Raw genomic sequence first — 13,316 nt, 5'->3', positions numbered from 1 at the left:
AGATGTGGGATCAAAGTCCAAATGCCACCAGCATTTTACATTTTTCTTGACAACAATGGCTGGAGAAGAATGGGAAAATCTCTACAGGAGAGTCTAAACCAAAGGAATCATACTTAAAAGAAGTAAAGAAGAATCTTAGATCTTTCTTGGACATGTCCGTTATCTTCTTATCTTCAAAACCCTTGGTGACAAGAAATCCATTTCCCCTGATGTCTAGATCTTCAAGACAGATGGGAAGTTTACAGAAGAAATTCCAAGCTTCATTACCAACAGTCCCAAAGAAAAAGGGAGGAACATATTCTAGAAGCTCCCATAAAGTGCCTGAGCTCTGCACAATGGTTGGTAAGGACATGGCCCTAGGAACCCATGAGGCCTAACTCTACATCTGCGCTTCAACCCTGCTCCCTGATGATCCCAGGAGATGTGCCTGCCTCACCCCCCAGGCTGGGAGCTTCCCAAAGACAGGCACTGCATCTTACTCCTGTTTGTGACCAAGGACCAGGCTGGGGGGCAATGAAGAGCTAATGCTACCCGCTGATGAAACATCAATGACGCTGCCATCAAAAAAGAAGGAAAAGTCAATCTAGGGAAGTAAATGCCTTTTCGGGACCATCTCTGCTTTGACTCACATCTCCCATGAATCACCTCCTAGAACCATCAACTCTACTGCTCCTGGGGGTGGGAAAACCGTGAGAGAAGGAGGATGGAAGATGAAGCCTGGCCACCTAGAAGGTCCTCAATAAACACATGCTGAAGTTGTTGGAATTATCCATCTGTCCCTCTAGGTCCTCTCTAGACTCTCCAGGCTAAAACTCCTCCAGAAATTAAATGTTAGAAGAGTCTGCCTTCTCTAAAGAACCCATGTTATCTCCCACTAGCCCTCTATCCTGAGCTACAGTGGTGCCCCGTACTACGCACGCTCCATCCGGGACTTCCCAAGTCACACCTACCACTTTATTTATAAACACTATACTGAACAGCTGAATCCTCTCTGTAGACTGACATTCTGTTCAATATTTATGGAGCTCCTACTGGACGCTGGAATCGTGTTAGGCAATTAATACACAATTAAAAAGGTATCATCTACAGTTCCCTCGAGGAGCTCCCAGCCTGGCGTTCTATTACATTTGCTTCGGAAGCAGGTAATTCCTGCCCAGAGGCGCTGGCTCCCTTCTGCTGTAACTAAGAGTGTGGGGTGTGCCCCTCCCAGCGCTGCTGCAAACAGCTCGTGCCGCACCCTCCCTCTTCTCTACTGCTTGTTTTCTTCCTGCCACCCATTCTCTCCACCGGGACCAGGGGCAGTCCCTACTCCTCTGCCAGGTCCACCTTTGGTTTCTTCCGTGAGCATGGCCTTCTGGAGCAGGCAGACAGAATACAGGTTTGTGCTGCTGGACGGCCTGCGTAATTCGAATCCAGCCCTGCTTCCTACCAAGCCGAGAAATCTTGGGCACCTTACTCAGTTTCTCAAAGCTCCATCTGGGAACGGCATCCTCCTCGAGAAAGGCTGCTGAGGATCATGTGAGTTGATCTCCGTGTAAGCCTTAGCACAGTGCTTGGGCATAAGTGCGCACCTGACAGCTAGCTGCCCGTATCACAGTGGCTGTTGGGTAATTCGTGCTTTTATATTCAGGTTTCTCCCCTGCCAGATGAACCTACACCTGCCAGCATTTTGCTTTCCTTCTCGTTTTCAAGGGTGTCAGAACAATCTCTCCATCTCCAGTCCTTGGACCCCGATGCTCTCCAGCCACTGAAAGATAGCTTACAACGTTGACTTTGGGTACTGAGCTGTCGGCAGTGCGGGTGTCGGTCCCTGAGCACTCATGTGTCGTGTGCAGCATATGTGTGTGCAGGTGGACGAGGTGGTTTTAAGGCTCTGAGAGACAACTAGAGAAAGAATGTTCAGGAACTCCTTTTTCATTGGGATGAATCACAAAAGAGTAATTCAACCGTGGGGGTTCTTTGAATAGTCCTATTACATAAAATGAAATGCCTCTTCTTCTGCCCTTCTGAAATGGAAGGAAGTGCATCAACTCTTCCCCCACATGCTTTCATTACTCCAGTCGACATGTGTTTAGAACTCCTTGGTAAAAACCAACCACTGACAAAATGACAGATGAGCATCACAAAGAATGTTGTAAAGCGCTTGATTACTGCTAACCTAAAGGGTTCAGCAAAGGTCTTGGCGTAATGACATGCTATTAATACTCACAGAGGAAAGATGACTGGCCACTCACTCTGCCATCAGAAAATAATGAAAAATCAGCCTGGGGCAGTAAATGCCGAAGGAGAACATCTCTGCTTCAAGCTCACATCTCTCTCAGCTCCTCAACAACAGCCACCCGCTCTACTACTGGGTAAGGGAGTCACGGAGGACCAGACAGGAAGTTAAGGCTGACAAGAGATCCTTACACCCCAACCGCCACTCCCTCTGATGTGATAGCTAACAACAACAACAATCCCAGTGAACCGGACAGTAACTTCGCATCACGCTGTCGTCTTCCCTGCATATCACTCAAGTCTGTGCAGTGAGACAGTGAGACTCTTGTCACCACCAAAGCGGGTGGTGACACGGCCACAACATGGCCTCCAAGGCCCTGTCATCTGGCCCACCAACTTTAGCAGCCACAGCGCCACCGCTCTCCCTGTCTGCTCTGGGACAAACCTGGGGTCTCCTTTCTGGTCCTCGAACCTGCCAACTCTTTCCCTGTGCAGGACCTTTGTCCTTGCCATCCCCTATGCAGAAAGCAGGGACTCAAAAAACACTCCATTAACCACCCCACCTCCCACCCAACCAATGAACTATGGTGCTTTGTTCAGTGGGTCAAGTGGCCAGTCACAGTCTTCTTGAACCCTCCAGAGCTGGAGTTACTGATGAGCAGGTCAGCTTTCTAGCTGATAGAACCTACATGTAGAACACTGCCCCCTCCCACCCCTGCCCAGTGCTCAGCATGCTCACCGGAGCCCCGGGACATGAGCACCAGCCTCTAAAGTATGTGCAGGTCTGACAAAGTCCTTACAACCAAACACCTTGCCCTGGGTTTCCTGAAGGAACACAGGCTACCAACCTACTTTCACTCTGCTAAGAACCCTGCCACCCTCCCTAGTTCATCAGCTCTTCATTCAACAAAACAGACACATCCATGTCCTAGGAGAACTTAAAATACTTGCATTCAAGGGTTATTTAGCATTTACCATTTGCCAAGAAATGGTAGCTAAGTATACACAGATGAAAAAGACATGGTCTCTGCCCTCCAGGGACCTGAGGTCCTAGAGGAGACAAACACACAGGCTGACACAACCCTGAGGGTACACGGCCCATTCTCCTCTCTCCACCCAGGCTTTCTGAGAATGGAATAATGGCCCAGCACCTGGCACCACCACCAGCCAACTCTGGTCAATCACCTCACTGCATGAGACTGCGAGAATGGGCACTAGGGTGAGGAAAGGCCCTGAGGGGACAGTCCCTGCCCCAACCTCCAGGCACTTCCACCCTGGTTTATAACTCTTGCCCTATCAGCCTATTATGCTAAGACCCCAGCTCATCCCCCCTTTGAGCTCCCTTCAGTTAGAATTCAAACTGTTTCTCACCACCCTTCTTTAGAGGTCATTAGGAACCAGGTGAAACAGACCGCAAGATGGTCAGCCTGAACCAGGAACAAGCTAGGGGGCTCCTCCTCAAAGGGCTCGACTTCTAAAACCTACCCTGAGGTCAGGCATGTCTCCATGGCAATGGTGGTGTTTTTCTGATTCCAAAAATAAAATGTAATGTAGAATATTCACAAAGCACTGCAAGTATAGTCGTATACTTATATGCACGTATGTATACAAAAGACAGTATTCGTAATAAATACCACCATCACGTGACCACAACATATACACACACCTACATATATGTATTTTATCTATTAGTTGCCTATTTGAAAACTTGGCCTTCCAGCTTTACCACTGAGTATGGTGGTAATTAATGATTTCTGATTAAAAAAAAAAAAAAACCACACACACACACACACACACATACACTTTATCCTATCAAAGAAGTACCCTTCTCCTTGATCAAGGGTATTTTTATCATGGAGTTGTTAAATTACTCTGTTGTGTACCTAAAACTAATGTAACATTGTGTGTCAACTCTACTTCAATAAAAAGTATTTTCGTTAGATATGGATGATGAATGTTTGGTACCAAACAAGATCTGTATCTGGTGTTTAGCCTGCAATCTATCAGTAAGCTGACTCGATGAATTTCCTAACATGAAGTCATCCTTGAGATCCTAAATTAATCCCAATTTCACGTGGATTGGTCCTTTCATATACAACTGGGTTTGACTGGGCAATACCTTTCTAGAATTTTTATGCATTGATGCACAACTGAGACAAGTCTGTAGTTTCTTTTTAGGCTGTCTTTGTCAGCTTCTGTGACATTGGAGTAACGCACACTGGAACCAAGATACAGAGATACAGATACACATAAAGATAGAGAGAAGGCTTTAAGGAAGTACAAAGAGCAAAGGGCTGTTTGTACGTTCCTTGAAAGGCTTCCTACAAACCACTATGAAACCATCCAGGTTTGCTACCTCCTAGGGCACCTCCTTTATTTTTACAACTTTCTTCCGGTTTTTGGATGCCCTCCAGATAAGTAGGCTGCATCGTCAATTAATTTTGATAATAAACATTATCCTAGGAAATAGTCCATGTCATCCACATTTGCACATTTATCAGCATCAAAGTTGTTTGTGATGGTCTCTCCCGCTTTTAATCTCCTCCAAATCCAAAAGTACATTTTTCCTATTTTTAACATGACATATTTGTGTTTTCTCTATTTCCTTGCCATAGGCATCAAAAGTGTCTAATTTAAGATTTCTGAAGAACCGGCTCTTAGTTTTCTTCAACAAGTACAATGCTTTTACCATTTTGTGTTTTGTCTTGTTGGCAGTGGGAGGGGAGTAGCGTCAGATTGTGCTGCTAACATCTGCGTAAGAGGCTGGCCCTGTCCCCGCAATGTCCCCAGGGCAGCCGACACGGGGAGTAAACGCAGAGGCCTCCAGCCTTACCTCGATGAGCTTTCTTTCGTAGGAGCTCGCCAGCTCCTCGGCCACTTCGCCCGGCTTCTGCTCGGTGACTGCAACTTCTCCATCAACGTTCCAAAGATTTGGTACAACTTTAGGGAAAGAAAGAAACCCCATAAACGTTTTAGCAGTAATTGAAAGTTATCCTCCCAGTTAAAATTTTTTTTCTTCTTGCCGATGGCTTCTCCAAAGAGAAGCTTGTTTTAGGCCGGGGGGGGGGGGGGGGGGGTGTTGGCCCAGGGATCACACCACAACATTTTCACAGGAGTACGATGAAGTGAATAATAAGCTGTATTTAAAAACGGTGGGGCGCCTGGGTGGCTCAGTCGTTGAACATCTGCCTTCGGCTCAGGTCATGGTCCCAGGGTCCTGGGATCGAGCCCTGCAGGGCCTGCTTCTCCCTCTCCTACTCCCCCTGCTTGTGTTCCCTCACTCGCTGTGCCTCTCTCTGTCAAATAAATAAATAAATAAATCTTAAAAAAAAAAAACAAACGGAACAACAGGGGCACCTGGGTGGCTCAGTCGTTAAGCGTCTGCGTTTGGCTCAGGTCATGATCCCAGGGTCCTGGGATGGAGCCCCGCATCGGGCTCCCTGCTCAGCGGGAAACCTGCTTCTCCCTCTCCCACTCCCCCTGCTTGTGTTCCCTCTCTCACTGTCTCTCTCTCTCTGTCAAATAAATAAATAAAATCTTTAAAAATAAAAACGGAACAGTCACAGAGACAGATGCACCTGAGTCTGGGGAATAATCTTGTTACTACTTCCCGTTCGGGGGCAAAACAGACAACACGTTGACAAAAGAGCCTGCGCTTCCATCTTTTAGCATGGTCACATTTCTTTTTCTCTAACAAAAAAGTTCCCCAGGGCAGCATCATCTGCCTACAGCTCAACGTCAGTGGCAGAGGGGGTCAGAGTACAGGAAGAGCCGCTAAGAATTGCCATTTATAAACCGTATGTAGAGCGGAAGCTAGGCAGCTTTGGGAAAAGCTCTGAAATCGATGCATAATGACAATGCAAGGACATCCTAACAAGAGACTGGCTTCCAGATCAATGCAAGAATTAGTAGCACAGTAGATACCAGTGGGTGTTGTTCCTCCTTTCAGGGACACGTCCATAAATGCTCACTTTGTGGGGAAGAGCAGGAAGTTAGGACTGGGAATGAGCAGGCGCATTCCAAGAAAATCAGGGGAACACGGGCAGGAAGGAAATCCCCCAATGGCGTGTATCAGGAATACAGATTTGCCCCAAAGTCTGAAAACAAACATCGACTAAGCAGATTTTGTTCTCTGTGTGTTCCGGGACAGCAAAGTCGAGGATGCCCCCCAGGGCGGGAGCAGATGGTAATGAAGGCCAGCCCCCCGGCAACTGGGATTTGAGAGCCTGGGGAGAATGGGCAAGTGGGCAAAGGCTGAGCAAAAATGGGGGTCCTGTACCTGCACTGCCTGCATCTCTGCCGTCAGCCCCCCCGCCTAAGCCACAGCGAGCTCGAGCCCCAGAGGCAGCACGGCCCTGAATGACGACACCCAACACGCTGGAATGAACCCGAAGATGCTCCCATCCCAGGAGTCACAACGGCTCCAGCCACCGCTGCAGACGGTGACCCAGCAACCCTCCGCAACCTGAAATAGGTATTAAGAGAAGACTTCCAGGGCTTCCAGTTAAAGGTGACAGACTGAATACATTAATTTACATTCACATGCTCTCAGAGTCCCATTAAAATGCCCATTTTTAAAAATTCTAGTAGCACCACCCTTGAGAAAAACAAGAATGAGAGAGGAAACCAGATGACAAAATTCAAGAAGCTGAGAAGCAGGCAGATCACTGGTGAGGAGCGTGACAGGCCTGAGAAAGCTTCCTTCTTGGCTGTAATGGGGTCAGAGGAACAATCAACCTGATTAACTTGCCAACGGCTGATAAACCGCTAATACGAGACACTTCCAGAACTGGGGGTAAGCATGGGGCTGGCAGTGAAGAAATACAAAGTCTGTTTAAGCAGCAATCTGCAGGAAACTAGGGGTTTATTCTCCAAAGAAGGTAAATCTGTAGCTCAGACCAAGGGGAAGGTCGGGGTACCCGGCGGGAAATAGAAGAAATAATACTGAACTTCTTCCATTCTTTGCCCATTCCCAGAGAAGCCAGCAGCCAACATAGACTTACCTCTAAGCAGGGAGTAAACAATATTGTCCTGGGAATCTAAGAGACTGAAGAAAAAGCCCTCAAGGGACCCATGTGAGGGGCTCTCCAGTGAAATGGCAGAGCCGGCTCGCTCCACCAGGAGCTGAGCACTGCGCACCATTAGCTGTTCCGTGTCCCACTCCTACTCGTGTGGGGCCGGCCGGAAGGCACCTCACAGCTGAGACAAGCTCTTAAGATGGAAAACAGGGACCAGAATCAACAGACAGAGAAAACAACTTTTAAGGAAAAGACCCCCAGGTTAGGGAAAAAGAAGACTCGAAAAGCAAACTATCAGTAATAATCCCAGAGAGAGAAGATGGTACAGTTGAAAACAGGAACAGGGGGGTATTTAAAAAGAAGAAAAAGCAGAACACATAAAGGAAAAAAAAAAAAAAGCTCTTTTGTAAAGCAAAACTGTGACAAAAGAAATGGAACACTGGATACAAAGCAGAGAAGGTAAGCAAATGTCCAGAAAACAGAGCCAAAGGATAACAAAAAGGAAAACAAAAAAGGAAATGGAGAGTTACCATTTGAGAAGAACCCAAGAAAGTGGGGGGGGGGGGGGGGGGGGGGGCCACGCTCATACACCTCCCAAGGGATTTCAGAACACAAGGGACAAGAGGAAGAGGACACTACCGTTTGGAGTGGAAGGAGAACTTTCACAAAGGATAGACAATTAGAAATGACACAGCATCTCTGAACAGCAACACAGCAAGCTAGAAAGCAAATAAGTGATCCTGTCAACATCCTAAATTATGTACCAAGCCAAGCCCTCTGGTAAGAAGGTGAAAACATCCTCAGACACGCCACCTTTCAAAAATCTTAACCTGGCCCCCAACCAAAACAGGAGGAGAAGAAATCTAAGAAAAAAGCAGAGCTTCTAGGAAATAGAGGATACAACACAGAAGTGAGAAAATTATTAATAATAACCAAAAAGTGGACAGAACCCACACAGCCATCACAGATGCGGCTGCACCCTGAAAGCATCCTGCGAAGGGAAAGACGCCCGGACAGACACGAAAGGCCACAGACAGCAGGATCCCACTTATACACAATGTCAAAAACACCTACTGGTTTCCAGGGACCAGGAGGAAGGAGGGATGGGGTGCTAATGGGTATAAGGCTCCTCTTTGGGGTGATGAAACATGCTGGATTCAGAGAGAGGTGAAGACCGTGCACTTCCTAAGGGAGAACTGTATGGCACGTGAATTTTCTCTGAATAAAGGAGCAGCAGTGGGAGTAACAAACTGGAGGAAACAGGCCCTCAGAGCAGCCAGGCTTCCTCCGGCCACAACGGGTCCCAGCACCGCAGGAGAGACGGTCTCAGGATCAAATGGACAGGTGCCCAGTTTTTAACATACAGCAATCTCCGTGAGACAGCACTTGCATTTGGGTTAGTAAGGAGTTCACACAACAAGAACCAATTTTTTTTTTTTTTCAGATATTAACTCAAAAGGAATTTTAAAGTTGTGTGAAAATAATGATCATGTACCTCACAGCTCAGCTGGATAGCATTTTCAGAGTCCTAATAATGTATTCGTGGCCCAGGAATCAAACCAGAAAGATGGCGTGTCTGTGCTGGGGGTCGGCGGGGAGAGGGGAGCTAAGGGCTGGAAAAGCTCTCCTTCCCATTCCGCGGTGAAGAATCAAGGGAGAACACGTCCAGCTGAGCAATCAACAAGCAGCGGGAGACCGTACTATTCAGAGGCATCAAGGTAATTCCCAGAACAATACGTTAAAAGGTTTGAAGCAGCTGCTTGTGGGGAGAGGGAAATGGCAGAGGGTGTGGTGGCTAGAAGCGCCAGGTCTTCCATGGTAAGGCTACGTGCAAACGCTGGATTTCAACAACAAAACACCGAAGTTGATCTTAAGTAAGAAAACAGCATGTGAGAGGAGGCTGCACTTAGACAAGTTGGACCAGCAGCAGCAGTGCCTAAGGCAGGGCAGACACCCCCAGCATGAAGCTGGATGTGGCTGATTAGCAGAGCCCGGCGCTAAGACACATCTAAGGCGTGATGGATGTGTGAACAGCACGGCCTGCTGGTGCGCTCCCAATGACCTGATCTTTGCATGAGTGAGGCTGTTTTCCTCCACAAGGAGATCCTGCTGATCAGAAACATATGGCCATCCAAACTGATTGATGTCTGCACAGCTCTTCAGAAATCCAACCACTGGCCTTCCCTCCTCAGATACCAGGCCCTCCGGAGGTGCATCTAAGAGCATGCCACAATGTTCCACACTGAAGGAGGAAGATGCATGAATAAGCTTCTGAACCTTCAAGACGAGGGAACAGACCTTGGACAGTCATGAATTTATAAAAGGTCTCTTAAAAACTAACCAGCCGACCTTCCCCTGCAACTATCTGACCTCCCATTGCCCTGGTTCAGTTCCCACAGCTTTAACAAGCAAGTCAGAAACTTCTACCCCATGTATAAAATCATAGATAACGAATCCCAGCTATACCATGCTTTCCTCCCTGGTAGGCAGCCTCTAAGATGGCTCCCGGGGATCCCTCCCTCCTGGTATTCACCCTGTTTTATCGTCTCTACCCCTGAGTATGGGCTGGACTCACTCATCGCAAATGAGCACCATGTGGCACAAGGGATGGCATGTCGCTTCTGAGATCAAGTTTTACAAGACTGTGGCTTCTGTCTTGGGTGCCCGCACCCACGCACTGAGGAAAGCCAGTTGCCATCTTGGGAGCTGCCTTATGGAGAAACCCATGATGTATCCACCCAGAGCCTGGGGTCTGCCAGCAGCCACTTGAGGGGACATGGATCCTCGTCCTGTCAAGCCTTCAGATGACAACCGCAACTCTGTCAGAGACCCTGAGCCAGAACACGCAGCTGAGCCACACCGGGATTCCTCTGCCACACAAACTGAAGTCAGTCAGCGTCTGTTGTTTTAAGCAGCTGAATTTTGGGGTCATTTGTTACACAGCAAGAGATTAACAATACAGTACCTTTAATCATTCAACAGGTACTTCCTCAGAGAGCACTCTGGGTAGGACTACTGAGTTAGGCCCCAGAGTCATAAGGACGATGGTACGGTTCCACACGGATGACGTTTATGAAAAGGACAACACAGAATTGGACTTGGCTGAACTATCTCTACGGCTTAAGGGTTATAAGGAAAGTGAAGGGAGCCATTTCATCGGTCAGACCTTTCCACCTCTCCACTGGCAAGGTGAACACAAGGCGAGGCATGAGAGGCCAGTCATTCCGTCAGTTTAAATTTTACAAGCACCGTGTCTCAATTGTTTATTTTCAAGCCAGAAAGACTTCATCTGCCTTCGGAACAAGGGAACATTTGGGTCTTCAAGGAAGGTAGCACAATCAAAGCCCAAGTAAAATCAAGTTGTTTGAGAGCTAAAAATAGCACGTTACATCCCCATTCCATACTTTCTGCACATCCCCCAAAAAACCCAGCAGCAGGGCGAGGATCAATTGTGATTGAACTCGGAAAGTCCAATCTACCCAACTAATACAAACATTTGTGACGGATCCAGCTGGAGGTTGGTGATGGGGTTTTTAAATATGCACATCTCCTGTGAGTGATCTATTAGACTGAAATGGAGGGAACGCCAACTTAACAGCCCAAGAGGAAAACATGGTTCTGTATTCCTATCAATTACAGGTGCTCCTGAATTTAGGAACCCAAGGTCTGAAAACTGGTTAGCAATGCAGTCTTCAGCCTACAGTTCCAGCATTAACATTTCCAGTCCATAATCTGAGTTATCACACAGTGTTCAGGCCTCCACAGCCTGCCCTGGTCAAGGACTATGAGCCAAGTGTAGCTGCCAGGACCCAACAAGACAGAAACTTCCATCTATGGGGTCAGGTATTTCCATTTTGGATAAGGAACTTAAGCTGTACTGAAAAAGCCAAAGCACAGAGATAGGCCCAAAAGCAAAAAGAAGAACCGTATTTAATGTGAACAAAATTGGAGAGCTGCATCCACGTACGGCAGGTGCTCACAAAAACTCTACAGTAACAGTGCTTTATGTGATGCAGCACTTGAGAATTCACAATGCATCTTCAAATGCACCATCTCACTGTGGCCTCCATTCACAAGTCCATCTGGCTGTCTCAAGCCTGGGCCGAAGGGGAAGAGGTCTATGTCCTTTGTGTAGCCAAGGATGTCCCATTAGCCCAGGCAACCTGCTTAAGAGCCACACTGTTCAGAGGAAAATCTACACTTGGTTTACTTGCATATACTCTGAGTGGTCAGCAATTTCCTCTGGTATTTCCATGACGGCCTCATTATAGAGCTTAGACTCCAAATGGAAAAATTTGGCCCAACCAGTAAGCCTTCTCTTTTTAAATCCAAACAGACACTGAAACTGTGTTTGGGAGAAGCACAGAAACGCTTACTTTCAATCAGAACTATTTTTCATGTTCCAGAAAAGCTGTGGGTTTGTTAGCACCGTTAGCAGGTCATTTAAACTGAGCGAACATGACACAGTTTCTCACCTCCTTGCAGCCTGCCATTACTGTTTGGAGGTGTCTGTGATAAGTCATCTGAAAGCAGCAGACACTATGCTGGCCTCGCTAGCAGGCACCAGAGAACACATGGGGTTTTCTGCCTAAATTGGTTTAAGCAAAACTTCAAAGACCATGGAGAGCAGCACGGCAAACAGTATGATAAGGTTACTGTTTTGCTTTCAATTTCAACAAGCTTAGCATGACCCCAGATGCAAACAGTGTGAGACGCCGGTGGCAAAAGAGGATAAAGAACCACTTTAAATGCAGAGATGGCTCCCTTGAATGTCCTGATGGACACAAGGCAGTGTGCCAGGCCCTGGAGGAGCAGCCCCGGTTTGGTGGGATGGGAAATCTGGGCCACCCAAAGGTTCTAACGAAGAAAGGTCCCTCCTGAGTAAAGCGACAATGACCCCGAAAGCCAGCAGGTATCCGCAGTTGCTCCAGCAACGGAAACAGTCTTCATAACAACAGCATCCACCGCTTTCCATGTGCTGGCTGTGGCAAGCAGAGAGCAAGCTCAAGAAGACAGTGTGGGCTCTGCAATCAGACCAGTGCCACGTCTGGCTGCACCACTCCCCAGTGAGTGACCCTGAGCAAGTCTTTTCTTTATTCATTCAACGACTAGCTACAGAAGATTCGTTCTACGCCAGGTGCTAGACACCAGACATAGAGGGATGTAGTAAGGGGGAAACCGTGAATGCCAGCATGAAGCTCACCCTTGAGTGGGGCCTCAAAAAATAAACAACTGTTTAATGTATCAGGTTGTGAGAAGGGCTGACGGGGGTGGTGAAAGCATGAGCACTCAGGGTGGTGAGTGTTAATTAAGTACGGTGCAAGGAAAGGTTCACTTAAGAGATGCCATCTGAGCCGAGACCAGAATAAAGTGGGGGTGTGAGCCACGCAAGCCCTGGAGGACAGCATTCCTGGGAAGAGCAAGTACAAAGGCCCTGGGGTGCTCCAGAAACAGCAAGGATGCCAGCATGGCTGAAGGATAATGGATTCGAGAGAGAACAGGAAATGAGGTCACAGAGAAGGTGGCGGGCTAGGATATTCTTTTTTTTTTTTTTTTTTTTTAAGATTTTATTTATTTATTTGACAGAGAGATAGAGAGCCCAAGTAGGCAGAGAAGCAGGCAGATGGAGAGGGAGAAGCAGGCTCCCCGCAGAGCAGGGAGCCCGAAGCGGGACTCGATCCTAGGACCCTGGGATCATGACCTGAGCCGAAGGCAGCCGCTTAACCGACTGAGCCACCCAGGCGCCAGGGCTAGGATATTCTATTCTGAGCAAAACAGGAAGCCCCTGAAAGGTTCAGAACAAAAGGCAGGATGACCAGACCTTTTTTTAAAGATCATTCTACCAGCCATATGAAGGGGTAAGCAGGGACGCTGAAAGGGCAGGTGTGGTGACTGGGGGCAGGGGGCATGGCTCAGGTCTCCCTTCAAGGAAGAACCTACCATTCTTTGCAAGGAGCGCAGTTAGCAGACCACCTCCAGCTACAGCACCCCCCAGACATAGATGATGCTAATATATTTGATGGGATTAGAGTGAAGATAGGAGGCACGCTAACGCCAACATTTTTGGCCTCAGGAACGGAG

The 13,316-nt window shown here is 47.7% G+C and overlaps 1 protein-coding gene across 1 annotated transcript in view; it reads right to left on the bottom strand.

The window, feature by feature from the left end:
- Positions 1-13,316, bottom strand: part of SNX29 (sorting nexin 29) — a 510,558-nt gene that overhangs the window by 242,299 nt on the left and 254,943 nt on the right. Inside the window, exon 15 of the mRNA XM_032392169.1 lies at positions 5,051-5,157. Within this exon, the coding sequence (XP_032248060.1) occupies positions 5,051-5,157 (107 nt within the window). The remainder of the gene's footprint in view (positions 1-5,050; positions 5,158-13,316) is intronic.

This window comes from Phoca vitulina, unplaced genomic scaffold, assembly GCF_004348235.1.
Source record: "Phoca vitulina isolate PV1807 unplaced genomic scaffold, GSC_HSeal_1.0 scaffold66, whole genome shotgun sequence".
Taxonomy (NCBI): Eukaryota; Metazoa; Chordata; class Mammalia; order Carnivora; family Phocidae; genus Phoca; species Phoca vitulina.
Note: the sequence above shows the minus strand (reverse complement) of the source record. Positions and strands in the feature narration are given on the sequence as shown.